The 14,081-nt window shown below is 44.1% G+C and overlaps 1 protein-coding gene across 14 annotated transcripts in view; it reads left to right on the forward strand.

Moving 5' to 3' along the window:
* The window catches only part of ARHGAP26 (Rho GTPase activating protein 26), a 327,103-nt gene that overhangs the window by 87,119 nt on the left and 225,903 nt on the right, over positions 1-14,081 (forward strand). For 13 of the 14 annotated variants that reach the window (XR_012160231.2, XR_012160232.2, XR_012160233.2 and 10 more), the window contains 5 exons: positions 1,731-1,792; positions 3,237-3,308; positions 5,883-5,984; positions 10,005-10,115; positions 12,841-12,945. Coding sequence is in view for 7 of the 14 variants with exons in the window: in XM_073355707.2 (XP_073211808.1) it covers positions 1,731-1,792; positions 3,237-3,308; positions 5,883-5,984; positions 10,005-10,115; positions 12,841-12,945 (452 nt within the window). In the remaining 7 variants the exon portion in view is untranslated. The remainder of the gene's footprint in view (positions 1-1,730; positions 1,793-3,236; positions 3,309-5,882; positions 5,985-10,004; positions 10,116-12,840; positions 12,946-14,081) is intronic. The other variant, XM_073355711.2, reaches the window with a different exon arrangement.

Below are 14,081 nucleotides of genomic sequence, written 5' to 3' on the forward strand. Positions count from 1 at the left end.
ATCCTGGGAACTACAGGCCAGTCAGCCTCACCTCAGTCCCCGGAAAAATCATGGAGCAGGTCTCAAAGAATAAATCCTGAAGCACTTACATGAGAGGAAAGTGATCAGGAACAGTTAGCATGGATTCACCAAGGGAAGGTCATGCCTGACTAATCTAATCGCCTTCTATGATGAGATTACTGGTTTTGTAGATGAAGGGAAAGCAGTGGATGTATTGTTTCTTGACTTTAGCAAAGCTTTTGACACGGTTTCCCACAGTATTCTTGTCAGCAAGTTAAGGAAGTATGGGCTGGATGAATGCACTATAAGGTGGGTAGAAAGTTGGCTAGATTGTCGGGCTCAACGGGTAGTGATCAATGGCTCCATGTCTAATTGGCAGCCGGTGTCAAGTGGAGTGCCCCAGGGGTCGGTCCTGGGGCCGGTTTTGTTCAATCTCTTCATAAATGATCTGGAGGATGGTGTGGATTGCACTCTCAGCAAATTTGCGGATGATACTAAACTAGGAGGAGTGGTAGATCTGCTGGAGGGCAGGGATAGGATACAGAGGGACCTGGACAAATTGGAGGATTGGGCCAAAAGAAATCTGATGAGGTTCAATAAGGATAAGTGCAGGGTCCTGCACTTAGGACGGAAGAACCCAATGCACCGCTACAGACTAGGGACCGAATGGCTAGGCAGCAGTTGTGCGGAAAAGGACCTAGGGGTGACAGTGGACGAGAAGCTGGATATGAGTCAGCAGTGTGCCCTTGTTGCTAAGAAGGCCAATGGCATTTTGGGATGTATAAGTAGGGGCATAGCGAGCAGATCGAGGGACGTGATCGTCCCCCTCTATTCGACATTGGTGAGGCCTCATCTGGAGTACTGTGTCCAGTTTTGGGCCCCACACTACAAGAAGGATGTGGATAAATTGGAGCGAGTCCAGCGAAGGGCAACAAAAATGATTAGGGGTCTGGAACACATGACTTCTGAGGAGAGGCTGAGGGAACTGGGATTGTTTAGTCTGCAGAAGAGAAGAATGAGGGGGGATTTGATAGCTGCTTTCAACTACCTGAGAGGTGGTTCCAGAGAAGATGATTCTAGACTATTCTCAGTGGTAGAAGAGGATAGGACAAGGAGTAATGGTCTCAAGTTGCAGTGGGGGAGGTTTAGGTTGCATATTAGGAAAAACTTTTTCACTGGGAGGGTGGTGAAACACTGGAATGCGTTACCTATGGAGGTGGTAGAATCTCCTTCCTTAGAAGTTTTTAAGCTCAGGCTTGACAAAGCCCTGGCTGGGATGATTTAATTGGGGATTGGTCCTGTTTTGAGCAGGGGGTTGGACTAGATGACCTCTTGAGCTCCCTTCCAACCCTGATATTCTATGATTCTATGAATTCGAACCTGGAGCAGACTTGTACATGCAAGGCTGCAAATACTGCTTCATATCCCACTAACAGTATAGCTGTGCCACAAGGGAGTTCCATGCACTTGTTCAGAAGAGACCTGCATGCAGCTACTCGTGAATATATTCCAACAAAATTCAAAAGCCAATTCTTTGCTCTTATTAGCAGATATTAATGAACAGCCAACCTGCTAATAAAGTAAGGATGTAACAGCATGATCTAGCTCGACTGCCTGGTATTTTGTGTTAGGAGTAACTAACTGCTGGAAATGTGTAGCCCAAACTTCTTTAACTTTAGAGACTTTACAGCCCATTTTATATACTGAATCTGCTGGTGTGTCTCTTTCAGCAAAATCCCTGCAAGAATTTGCCACCGTTCTCCGGAATCTCGAAGATGAGCGAATGCGCATGGTATGGACTTTGAGGCTTATGGCTTCTGAGTTAAACCTTCTTCTGTATGATCCTTTGATAAAGGGGAGGGTTGGCAAGGAGTTCAGGGTCACTATGGTGTTGAGAGACGCCTATCGTCTGCTCACATAGGCTGGAGAGTAAAGCGGGGCTTTAGGTACCTCGGCCTGAGGTCTGTGGTGAATTGAAACTGGTGGGTGCATTGAACTGATTTTGAGATGTGGGCTTGTGGCATGAAATGGGCTGACCAGAGTCCCTTCACTAGGTCTTGGCAACTTTCAAATGGGTATTAGGTTCTATTACGGATGCAGTGATGACTCCTCCTGACCTATGTACTAGAGGGAGAAGGGGCTGGCTGCATGACTTCTATAGGGGTGGGGTGCAAAGCTGTTATGCGAGTCCCTCTTGCCTGTTTTGGCCACGGGCCACTGTGTAGCTAACTAGCCAGGATTACTGGGTTTTATGCCTGAAAGAATGGGAATATTTATTCTTAGGGACTGAGTCTCGGCAGTATGCCGGGGGGCAGCAAGTCACAACGAGCTGTGACTTAATCTAACAGGCCCCACATTGACGGAACACAGGCCCAATTATTCTTTTCAGGCTGTTGGTACATTTTTGCTTTCACTCTCAGTGTGGTGTCTCTGCTGCCGTCAAGTGCAGAAGCTGCTTTAGGTTAAGATACGATGTGTTTCGTTCCTCCCAGCAGTGCGATAACCTGTGGGTTTTCTATTTTGGGAAGGAAATTGGGTCCTCGCTTGTATCTGCAGATTTTCCACCTGGCTGGCTTTATGCTGTAAAGAACGTTCACTACTTTCATTTTCACATTTGGTGTTTTAAACTGAGTAACCCTGGTGCATGCAAGGTGTACCCTGCTGTGCACTGGCGTAATGGGGAGCATCCAGGGTAAATGGCTTAACAGGCTTGCTTCTGAATTCCTAGACAACAGAAGATGTAGGTTGGCTGGGAGTGTGAGCTGGGCAGCTTTCTCTGGAAGAATTTAAGAGGTCACAAGTGTTGGTCAGTAAATGAATTAGGGCTTTGGAATTTGTAGACTCTGGCTTTGCTACTGACCATGTACTTGACTCTGCAATGACTTTTCTCCATATGATGGGCAAATTACCGCCCCCCTCTATGTGCCTCAGTTTATCCATTTGTGAAGCGGGGTGATGACCCTGTCTCTGACAGGGGAGTTAATGTTTGCAAAGCGTTTTGAGATCCTCTGATCAAAGACAAAGTGGTTCTTCATTTTGTTTTTTAGACTTGGACAGGTTTAAACCACTTTGCATTGAAATGTGAATTCTGCCTTGTATAAATGCATAGGAACGGAAGATTGCTGCCCTGAAGATCTTAACCCTAAATTGGACAGTTACAAAGCAGTTAATAACCAAGCAAGTGTGAGTAGACAATGCTGGAGAGATGATGATAATCTGTGCCTTTATCTCATCAGATTGAGAATGCTGGTGAGGTCCTGATCACTCCACTGGAGAAATTCCGCAAGGAGCAAATTGGTGCTGCTAAGGTAAGTCAGCTGTGCACTGTGAATTGACTGCAATTTCTGCACACGCTCACAACTAGAAAGGCCTGAAAAGGGTAAAAATGTAATGAATACTTTCCCTAGTTTCCCCCCACCCCCGAAACGAAATTTGATTGAAATGTGCATAGCGATGACCAGCTCAGTTTTGAGGGAGCCAGGGGATTTGTACATGCAGACCTGTACCATCTACTGGATGTGAGGAGGTCACCCATGGGAGGGAAGAGCTTCCAAAAGTTTCACGCCTTCTGTTTAAATTCTTATCTGAACCTCTCTGCTCTGGCAGTGGGGTCATTCAGACTTCTAGCCCTGATCATGGTCCTTTGGTACATCTGACCCTGTTTGAAAGCAGGTGGCATAGGACGAGGACCAAGTGAACACAAAGTTAAGCAAACTTTTTTTTTTAATTAATTCAAACCTCAAGCAAAGTTTGCATTACTTAGATGAAGTTCTCAACTGATTTTTTTTTTCTCCAGATCGATTCCCCACATCCCATATGTATAACTGGAATGGGTTCAGTTTTGTGCAGGTCGATTCCCTCATCCCTACTGTGTAACCGGAACGTATTCAGTTTTAATTTAGAAGAGCTTTGCTAAACAGGGCAAATCTCAAATAGATGACTACAGAACCAGTATCTGTCATGGCTGCTATTGAAGCACAAGCCATGGTTTTTGCCTCTTTCCTGTCTTTTCACTGAAATTAAAATTGCAGCTTTGTCTTCTGTCTGCTGCTCTCCTGTTACTATAACAACCTGTTTCTGCCTGCAGGAAACATAAGCTAATGTGTATGAGTTTCAATACCTGTATTCAGTAGCATGTAGGGGCAGCATGGAGGGGTCTCTGCTAGATTAGAAACCTGTTGTGAAAGGCACAGTAGCTTGGTCTAGTATGGCAATTCCTATGCTGCTTTAGGGAGAAGTCTGTAGCTGAAAAAGATCCTTCAGAAATGGACTGTTGTAGGTATCCGATATTATGGAGATGGTTGTGCTGTCCCTCAGAGCAGTGCCTTAGCAGGGTGTCAGCTGTGGGTGCAAAGAAGGCAAACTACCTGTGCAGATCCAGACCTTGTTAATCTCCATAGACCTTTGAAGGATATGGCTCATTGTATTATGATGGGCTGGCAGTTTGTGTGCATTGCTGTTTTATGTTGGGGGTAGCAAGTGGAGTATTTATTCCAAAGAGGGAAAGAGAAAGAGCTAGTATATTCAGCCAAAGTGTCTCTGTTGGCATTTAACCAGAATTGTAAACGCTCCTTAACTTCAGAAGATTCCTCTGGGATCCTCTCAGCACCTGGGGAAGTGGCCAGGACCTTGGGAAACACTTACTGTGCTGAGGGAGGAGATTCTGCTGCCTCCTGTATGGTAGGTGTGAATTCTGGTGCTGATAAGAGCTATGGGAGCTACTGGACTTGGTTCCTGATGGGACGTTATTAGCAATTGGTCTCTTTTTAGAGCAGCGACTGGAGTAGCCCCATGGCACTGCACAGATTTAAAAATATTACATTACCAGAATATTTAGAAGGGGCTCTAGAATTTCATGCCAATTTTTTCTTAATCTGTTTCAGATTAGTATGGGGCTTTTTTCCTTCTCCATGTGTGTGAGATGGTGGTGTCCGCTGGTGGGTATTGCAACAAAATGGCTGTGGCTGATAAATGTCAGTAACATCCATGAGGAGGCACCTGCAGTGGTAGCTCTGGTTATTTTACAGTGCTCGTAGGAGAGAGCTTTGATTACAGTGCATTCTCTATTACTGAGCCACATAGTGAATGCATTGTTTGTGTGAAATAACATGCTGAATTTCCAGGTACATTTGTGTCACCTCTAAGGTTTGAGTTCAGCAGACTTTTTCAAAATTGCAGATCCCACTGAAACCACTGGGCCCAGTTCAGATCTTGTAAAAGAGAAAAATCCCTTTTCGCCTGCTTACGTCAGAGATGAATTTGGCTCCTGCTATTGACTGACTTTGTACTTTTCTTCCTGGGGACAGAAAAGGAATGTGCAGTTTGTGACTTTCTGCACTGACTTTGGCATATTTGCTGTTTAGGGGGAAAATAAGTCACCTAGGCAGTTCTTTTCTTTCAGTATTGTAGCATGGTGAACTCCACTGTTCTTGGTTCTTTAGAAGCACTCCATTATTTCCCCCCTTAGTTTTCATAGACACATGTTGGTTAAAATTCCTTTGATGAGACCGTGTTACATTGGAACTACATTCCCTGTTGGAAATGGTTCGTTCACATTCAGTTGACCACAGCGAGGCTGCTGGTGTGCTGAGACCACTGCCCCTTGTGCTGACCAGCATTGTCTCATGTTGTTTCCTTGCACCTGTCGTCTCTTGTCTGGCGCTTAGAATGTAAGCTGTTTGGGGCAGGGACGATTTTTGGTCTGTGTTTGAACAGTGCCGAGCACAGTAGAGTCTTGGTTCATGACTTGGACTCCTAGCTGCTGTGGTATCACCAGTAATATCATTGTCTTGGTGTTGGGCCCCTAAGGAGCCAGTGTCATGTGCCTGCTCTTGATGGTTTCATGTGACATTTGTTTCGTGGTGTTTGGGTTTTTTTGGTAGGATGCTAAGAAGAAATACGACAAGGAGACGGAGAAGTATTGTGGTGTCTTGGAAAAGCACTTAAACTTGTCTTCTAAGAAGAAAGAATCCCAACTTCAAGAGGTGAGAGCAAGCTCTTGTTTTCAACTTCTGGCATTCTCCTGAGTCATGATCTCTATCTACAACTAGCAGAACCCACCGTGTGGCTGTAAAATGGATATGTTCATGCTGACCGAGAATGATGGGTTTTTCTCTCTGTTGTGGTAAAATGAATCCAAGATACCACCAAAAGGACAATGACTAGGCAGGGAGAGACAGTTTGTGGTTAAAAGCACAGGATATCAGGAGACTAGAGTCTTACTCCTGGGTCTGCCACAGACATCCTGTATCAACTTTGCTAAGTTGCTTCCCTGCTTTGTGCCTCAATTTCCTAGCCCGTAAAATGGGCTCATTAATACCTAATAAACAGGAAATATTGTGAGCTTAATTCATTAATGTTTCAAAACTGCATAAAACCCTCTAATTCAGATGGAAGCTATCTAATTAACAACAATTTACTGTGCCAAACACTAGGTAAGGGTACATCTACACTGCAAACCAACCAAAAAATGACACGCCCCCACCCCCTTCCACCACAGTGGAAAGCCTCGGATTCCAGGTCTACGGACTCGGGCTTGCAGGGCTTGTGCTATGGCTGTAAAAACAGCTGAGTGGATGTTTTGGCTTGGGCTGGGACTGGAGCTGGTGCTCTGGCTTCAGACCCAGAGTTCTAGCCTAAACCGGAATGTCTACACCAGTATTTTTAGTGGTGTAGCATGAGCCTGAGTCTGTAGACCCGGTCTCTGAAGCTCTCTGCTACCATGTGTGTGTGCGTGTGCAGGAGGGGGAGGGCTCTCTCTTTTTTTTTTTTTTCTCCTCAATGTAGACATACCCAAAGTCACTCCTGTGAACTTCAGTGCTCCCTGAGCTTCCCTAAGGTCTGTTTTTTGATCTGCCCGGGGCATTATCCATTTATTGGCCTTAGAGAATGACTTCTGTGAAAGAGATCTTGGCCAAAGCTTGTAAGTTTTTTGTGACAGGGACTGTGTTTTTATTCTGTGTTTGTATAGCGTCTAGGACAATAGGGTCCTACTCCATGGCTGGGGCTGCTCGGCAATATGAGAATACAAATAATAAATAATAATTACTTGCCTTTCTAAAATCTAAAGTCAATCAAACCCATCCCCCCATAAATCCCCGTAATTATCCACATTTGTCTCCTGATTCACAGGACTGCACAAGCCAGTTGTAAGTCCTGATTAATCTGCCCCTGCTGGAGAGCATGGATAGTCTGTTGTTTATTACTTATAATACAGCAGTGCCCTCGGGCCTCAGTCGTGGTCATGGTTTGTTGTATCAGGCTGCTAAATATTGTGATCTAGTTGCTCCTTCGTCACCATTTTACTTTAAGCGTTCGAAGTACTGCATGTTCAATGCTGTGCCTTATTGGAGTGGGAGGATTCCGTTTTAGAGCGGGGAGGGAAAGTGGTATAGAACGCGTTATGCCATTTAAAATGAGTGTTCCTTGAGCATTAGGGTACCTTTCTCCAAGGAAAAGCCTAATAATGGCAGTAGATACTGTGTTGGTATTGCTCCAACGTAACTGCAGTAAAGAGCTGTAGAGGAGATCAGGGTAGCAGCCCTGAATACCAGTGCCATCTGGTGGAGATTTTTTTATGTTCAACTTTGGTTTGGGGGCCTATTGCAAAGAAGAGAATACTTAGATAGTATAGGCCCATGCTTTCAGACTTGCTTGCATAAAAGTAAGGCACCTCATTCCATGTTTAGGCACCCAAATAAAAGGCCTGATTTTCACAGGTATGCAGCACCCACAGCTCCCGTTGATTTAAAAAATACAGAACGAGTTATGTAAGCAGACCCTCTTTGAAAGTCATGGCCCTTTAGGTGCCTTAAATTGGAATGGGGCATCTAACTCTAGGCCTCCATGTTTGAAAATGTTGGCTTTGGTTCTTCATGGCATATAAAAGTAGTACAACTTATTTTCTTAGCTTGTGAACTGGGATTCCAGAGAGGGGAAGTCAGCCAGAGGAATGACAGATGCATGTTGAAAAGTATGCAGTTGGTGGCGTGGTGGTAACTTTAGAAGAGGGTGTACTGTGCCTTATTGGCACTATATAGCTGCATTGTAAGGCCCGACCTACTAAGAGACAGTAATTCATGTGTGGGAAAGGGAAACCCTTCACTTTGTACCAACTTCCTCTTACTGCCAATACACCTGGGAGAGTGAAATATCTTCATGTACAATGGTTATAGTAAAGGGAAGGGGGAGAGAACCTGGGAATTCTCTTTAGCTCTACAGCTCTGGCTGTTGGACAGTTTACACAGCACAGGAAGTCTAATTTGCCATTTAATTGCTGGCAAGTCCAATATACTGTATCACGTTTTCTCGTGTTCAGAGCTCACTTTGCTAAATACCTCGGTATCTGCATTATGGACACACATGACAAATATTACAGGCTGGTCATGGAAATAACCCATTTCATGATTTTGTCCCAGATTAATAGGGATAAGTTCCTATTAAAAAGGAAGTAATTACCACCAATGGTCTGCAAAAGTAAAAGCAGCCGCATGTTAGGCTCTGTATTGAGCACAATGTCTGGTATGTCCCCCTGGGGTAGATTGCTCTTCTCAAATTACCCTGGTGTTGACTTCCCAGCGGTCTTGCTATGGCCAAACTCTGTGCAAGGTACTATTAGTCTGGAAAGTTATACCTGTATAATTATGTTGGTAAGGCTGTGGGTATTTTTAATTGATGTCGTTAAACTGTTACAACCCCTAGTGTGGACTGAGCTATACTAGTGTAGACAAGGCCATAGAAAACAGCCCTGCACTGAGTGAGGATGGACTAGATGATCTAACTGGCCTTTCTTGCCATTCACTTCTAGAATTCTCTGAAAACTGTTGTTTTGTAATTGCAGTGGAGGGCACACCGGCACAGCAGAGGCAAAGGAAACAATTGAGTAAATAAAGGGGCTGTAATGAATTTATTTAGTGTAATAATCCTTATACTTTGTAAAGCAAGACCTGGATTCCTAGTTCTGCTACTGGCTTTCTGAGGACCCCAGGCAAGTAATTTAGCATCTAAATCCCCCTTCACCCCCAGTGTCTAGCACCTACATTTGATTTCAGTGGGGACTGTGGTGCTTAGAAAAACAGCCCATAGCCTCTCTGACCTCCAGGTCCCCATCTGTAAAATGGGGGCAGTAGTCTTTAACTACTTCGCAAAGTTCTGATTGTGAGGTTTTAAGTGCTATGCAATCCTTAAATGAGGTAGGACAGAGAAGGAGTACATCGATTACAAAGTTACTGAGTCATTTTATTTTTATTTGGGTGTCCCCTTGGTTTGGGAGCTGACCATATCCAGTTTTGATCATTGGGAAGAACTGAATCCACAGTCACAAAAGAAAGAGAGTCAGCAGGTTTCTAGGAGCAGAGCTCTGAAGGCCACCTTAATTCCTCTGCATGTTAAAAAAGAGGATGGTGTTTCACATAAGAGTGATGTAGTTCCATCCTGGTACATACGTATGTGTCCGGATGCACCATCATGGTGGCTAAGGATGGTCGCCAGTCATGCTCTCTTGGGCCTTGTAGTCAAACCACTGTCAAAGGACAATGCGCTTTCCTTCTGCTGGTTCATCAAAGCTAGAGCTCACTGGGCTTCATGGTGAAGTGCAAGATGTATACTAGGCTATCTGAGTATTTATTTGACTATAGAATATTACTTGAGGGACTCTTCTTATCATGGATTTGCTGGTTGGGGCAGAGGAGCTGGGAAAGCTACTTTGTACTTCATAGTCTTCATGTATTTATTGCTTTTACTGTTGTCCACCCAGCTGTCATAGACATAAGAGCACAAAAATAATTAAATACGTAATTTTCAGATGAAGAAAGTGTGTCTTCATGCGAATTAGGTTTGTATGTAATCTCCCTGCCATCTGCTTAGCCCTGCTTTGGTATCTGGTACGAAATTTACGTTCTGTATGGGCACGTTCTCATTAGACCCAGATGTCTTGTGATCTTGAAACTAAATGTTCAGTCAGTAGTTATACTGTATTTCCTCTCTAATCCCCATGGTGCTCACAGGCAGACAGCCAGGTGGACCTGGTTCGACAGCATTTTTATGAAGTCTCCCTTGAGTATGTCTTCAAGGTGCAAGAAGTCCAGGAGAGGAAAATGTTTGAATTCGTGGAACCTGTAAGTAAATATTCAAAGTTTCTTTGCCTGCTGAACGTTGTTGGCCACTAAATTACTTTACAGTATAGAAGGTTTGTCTGAAGCACTGATTTTGTGAAACAGTTTCTATTTTGTTTGGATGGAAGGCCTGGTGTCTCTGCTGTTCCAGAACCGTCTGACAAACAGCAACTGCAGTACCCGAAGTATGACGTGTGTTCTAGTGGGTGACTAGACACCTCAGGTTGCTGGAACTTTAACCCTTAAGGCACTTATCAAGAGACAGAGAGAAGAGAAGAATGCAGGGGTGGGGATGACCCTCTTGGAAATTTCAGGTGAAAATTGTCAACAGGTTCCAGCTGTCAGCTAAGTTTAGGAACAGAATATTAGGTTGTCTGAGCTACTGGTTGTCTGTAGAAACCAGTGGAGACCAGCTGGATTTGCAAGCTAATGGAATGACACTGCAGAGAAGAAAACAACCACACGTTTTAGTCAGCAAGGCCTCTTCCTTAAGGGATAGAATTTAGGATAGGTATGTGAAATAAGTTCTAAGCAGGAACAAAAAGGGGGTAAGTCCCCCAGCTGACTTTAACCCAGACCCTGGACTCTGCTTGTAGAAACCAACCTTCCCAAAGACATTTTCCCCATTGTGCTCACAGAAAGGCTTGGGTACCAATCGTGAAAGGGCACAGGCTAGTGGAGATGGAGTTGTTAGCGTCTTGTTCACTGTGCACAAAACTCTGATGGATTCTACAAGAATTTCCACCAGGGTGAAGTCTTACGGACGAGAGGCTCATTATTAGACAGTGGTCAACTGGCGAATGAAAACCTGGTTCAAAAGTTTATCTGTTAAAGGGAAAATAAAAGCCAATAATGATAGTAGCATCTGAGATTAATGGAGTCCTAGAGAGAGAAGAAGAGAAAAAATAGGACTAAAGAAAAGATACAAGAATAAAAATTAAGTAGAAGAGTCTTACCTGTACATGTGCTCAGATGTTATGCCTGGTGAAGCACCTCTGAGGGATTTGATAAAACCCTATTTCAGTCCTTTTAAGAGAAGAATAAACCAAAAGACGGTACGACCTTAGCACTAGCTGCTTATTGCCTGGTTTACTCTGACAAGGCATGACTCTACTTCTCAATAAAGTGATGGGTGAACTATTCAAGGATGTGGAGGGGGTTGTATGCAGGATTTTTACTAGACGAGTGGAAGGCCTAGTTATCAAAAAAGCTCAGCTTGATATTCTACAGGAGTTGATTAGACAGACTCCTGCTTTGTCCCGTACAACATGGTATGTTAGTGAATCATAGAGGAGTCTTCTGTGAGCATTGGATTTGTGGACATTGGACTTGAAACAGCAGGGTAAATTGAGCCTAAAAAAGAAGGGTTGTTTAGTTAGATACTCATCTCTGTGGTCAAAAAATTAATCGTTTGGGGATCCCAGTGGAACTGGTTCTGGGCGAAACCCCAAGATGCTAGTATTTTGGTTGATATATTATCAGCTATCAGTGAAGGCAGGAAAGCTCATGGAAAGGAGTGATGGTCTACTGGATGCTGAACTGGGACTAGTGAGACTAGGGTTCAGTTCCCAGTTTAGCAAAGACTTTTGGCACTTTTTTGTGCCTCAGTTTTCCATCAGTAAAATGGGGCAATACTTATTACCCTCTTCTGGATGTTGAGATAAAATCCACTAATGGTTGTGAGGCACTTGGATGCTGCAGTGACGAGGGCCATATATGTACCTAGATAGAAAAGGAAAGAAGTTTTTTTTTTCAATAATACTGAATCACTAACACCCCCAGTCTGGGATTCAGCCCAGAGGTGCAGAGGTTCACAGGAAAGAACAATAAATCACCGCATGTTTTTCCGAACTCCCTCTTTGGTTTAGAGGTTGCTATGAAGGTTGGGGTTGGTTTGTAAGCCAAATTGATTCAACCAGTCCTCGTGGTAATCCATTTCCTGAAAGGGAAAATGAGCTGCTTTGAGGCAGAGGTGGGAAATGAAGCCCAATTCCTTATGGAAGTAGGACACACAAGTTAATACTACGGAAGGTATTGATTGTCCAGGGGCAATATTAATTAACATTGTTGTGTTCAATGAATGTAGCCTGTGTAACAGATCCTGGGGAATAGGGAGGAATTTCTCTCTCTGATTTCCAGGAATCAGTTTCATAGTATCTTCCCTTTGTTAAAAGGGCGTGACAGAGGGAGAGCTGGAGAATGGAGGAATGTGTGCACTGGCTTTCAGGGGGTCATAGAATGCAGTTGCTATAGTTTGGACCTCGACTGGCGTTAGGGGGCCCTAGGCTGCGTTTTGCTGTCGTCTTGAATGTTTCTTCAACAGGGACTTGGCCTTTGTGCCCCTTCCAGCCAGAATCGCCTGTCCCTATCCTCTCTTGAAGAGAGAAAATAGAGTTTACACCCCTAGAACTTCCCTCAGTCTCATCTGGATCTTCACTCTCTTCTTCCCTCATCTGCATTGCTTATTTTGCTCCACCGTACAAGAACTCTTAAATGATTCAATTCTGTACGTGCACCTATCAAAGTGTAGTGGGAGATTTTTTTTTTTCCAAAGGCACCAATAGGAGATAAGTGCCCAACTTTCACTGACTGTTAACTAATTTACTAGTTCCAATTTATGCCTTCAAAAATCTGCCCCTCTAAAACATTGTTCCATTCAATGACATCTTCAGCATCGATCAGTTTGAAAAAGGTGGTGATCTCTATTGATGAATATGGTCCTTTGCAGCTGCTGGCATTCCTGCAAGGGCTCTTCACATTCTACCATCATGGTTACGAACTCGCAAAGGACTTCAGCGACTTCAAGACAGAGCTGACAATCAGCATACAGAATGTAAGTGTATGTAAAGGGGAAAGTCTGTGTGGGAATGTGTGTGACTGTTTTGCACAGAGAATTAGCATTTTCCCTATATATAATTAGCTTTCCGCGTGCTACTCAACAGAAGGCTTTATGGCATAAATGAAAACAAATGCTTTCTTTTTGTGTGTGTGGATGACACTACACTAAATGCACAACCCCAAATAGCAATTTATTCTGCTGGGTGTGGCAAGTGCAGAGAGTCAGGCATCCTCAGGAGGACTTGGCAAGCAGACAGCCGTCTTTAAATGCATCACACTTTTAGCGTGTATTTCAAAGACTTGTCTTAAGAATTGTGGACCCCCCCCCCACCCTTTTTTTTTTTTTTTTGGGTCAGTGGCAGACATTGGGATTTCTATAGATGAGAGAACTTGCACTTCCTCCTCCCCTGAGAGCCAGACATGTGGTTAGTATCCAACAGGTGGACTTGTGCCTGTGTTTGGGAGATCAAATGTGCATTGCTTGTTTGCCTTTTTTTAATTAGGATTACTGTTTTTCTCCAAAGGATGCAAATTTGCTTAATTCTCTCTGAAACAGTCATCAGAAAACTCCCAAAAAACACCACACACCTCAGTGCTTGTTTCCCCCTCCCCCCCCCCTCAAAAAAGTCAAAAATGCGGCCCTGTGAAACCATTTGATGAAGGACAGCAGTTTGTTGTTGTGTCTTACCTATCATTGTGTGGTGCTTCCACTTTCAGCAAAGACTGCAGTAACTGGGGCCCCTGGTGTTCTGCCACGTACCAGCCTTGGCCCCTGAATGCTAGTTTACAAAACTGAATAGAATTCATTCGCGCGCCTGTCAAAATGAGGTGCGCTGGGTGATCCCGCGTGCACAGCCACAGTGCTCCGTGGTGTTGTGCAAGAGATCAGATTTGATTTCCAACCTCCTAGTCGGGGTTGGGCACTGGGAGTAGAGGAGACAACAGAGCCCTTCACTAAAAAGCCCCCCCCCCCAACGGTTTAAACTCCTGCCTCTCTGTCTGCCCAAAATGTCATAGTAACACTGTTGTATTTTGGGCCGATTCTGTTCAATACTACAGCATGTGTATATATTACAGGCATGCACATACACAATGGTAAAAATCTTATGAAGATTGCAAAGTTGGGAAATG

Source organism: Lepidochelys kempii, chromosome 8 (genome assembly GCF_965140285.1).
Source record: "Lepidochelys kempii isolate rLepKem1 chromosome 8, rLepKem1.hap1, whole genome shotgun sequence".
In the NCBI taxonomy this organism is placed as follows: Eukaryota; Metazoa; Chordata; order Testudines; family Cheloniidae; genus Lepidochelys; species Lepidochelys kempii.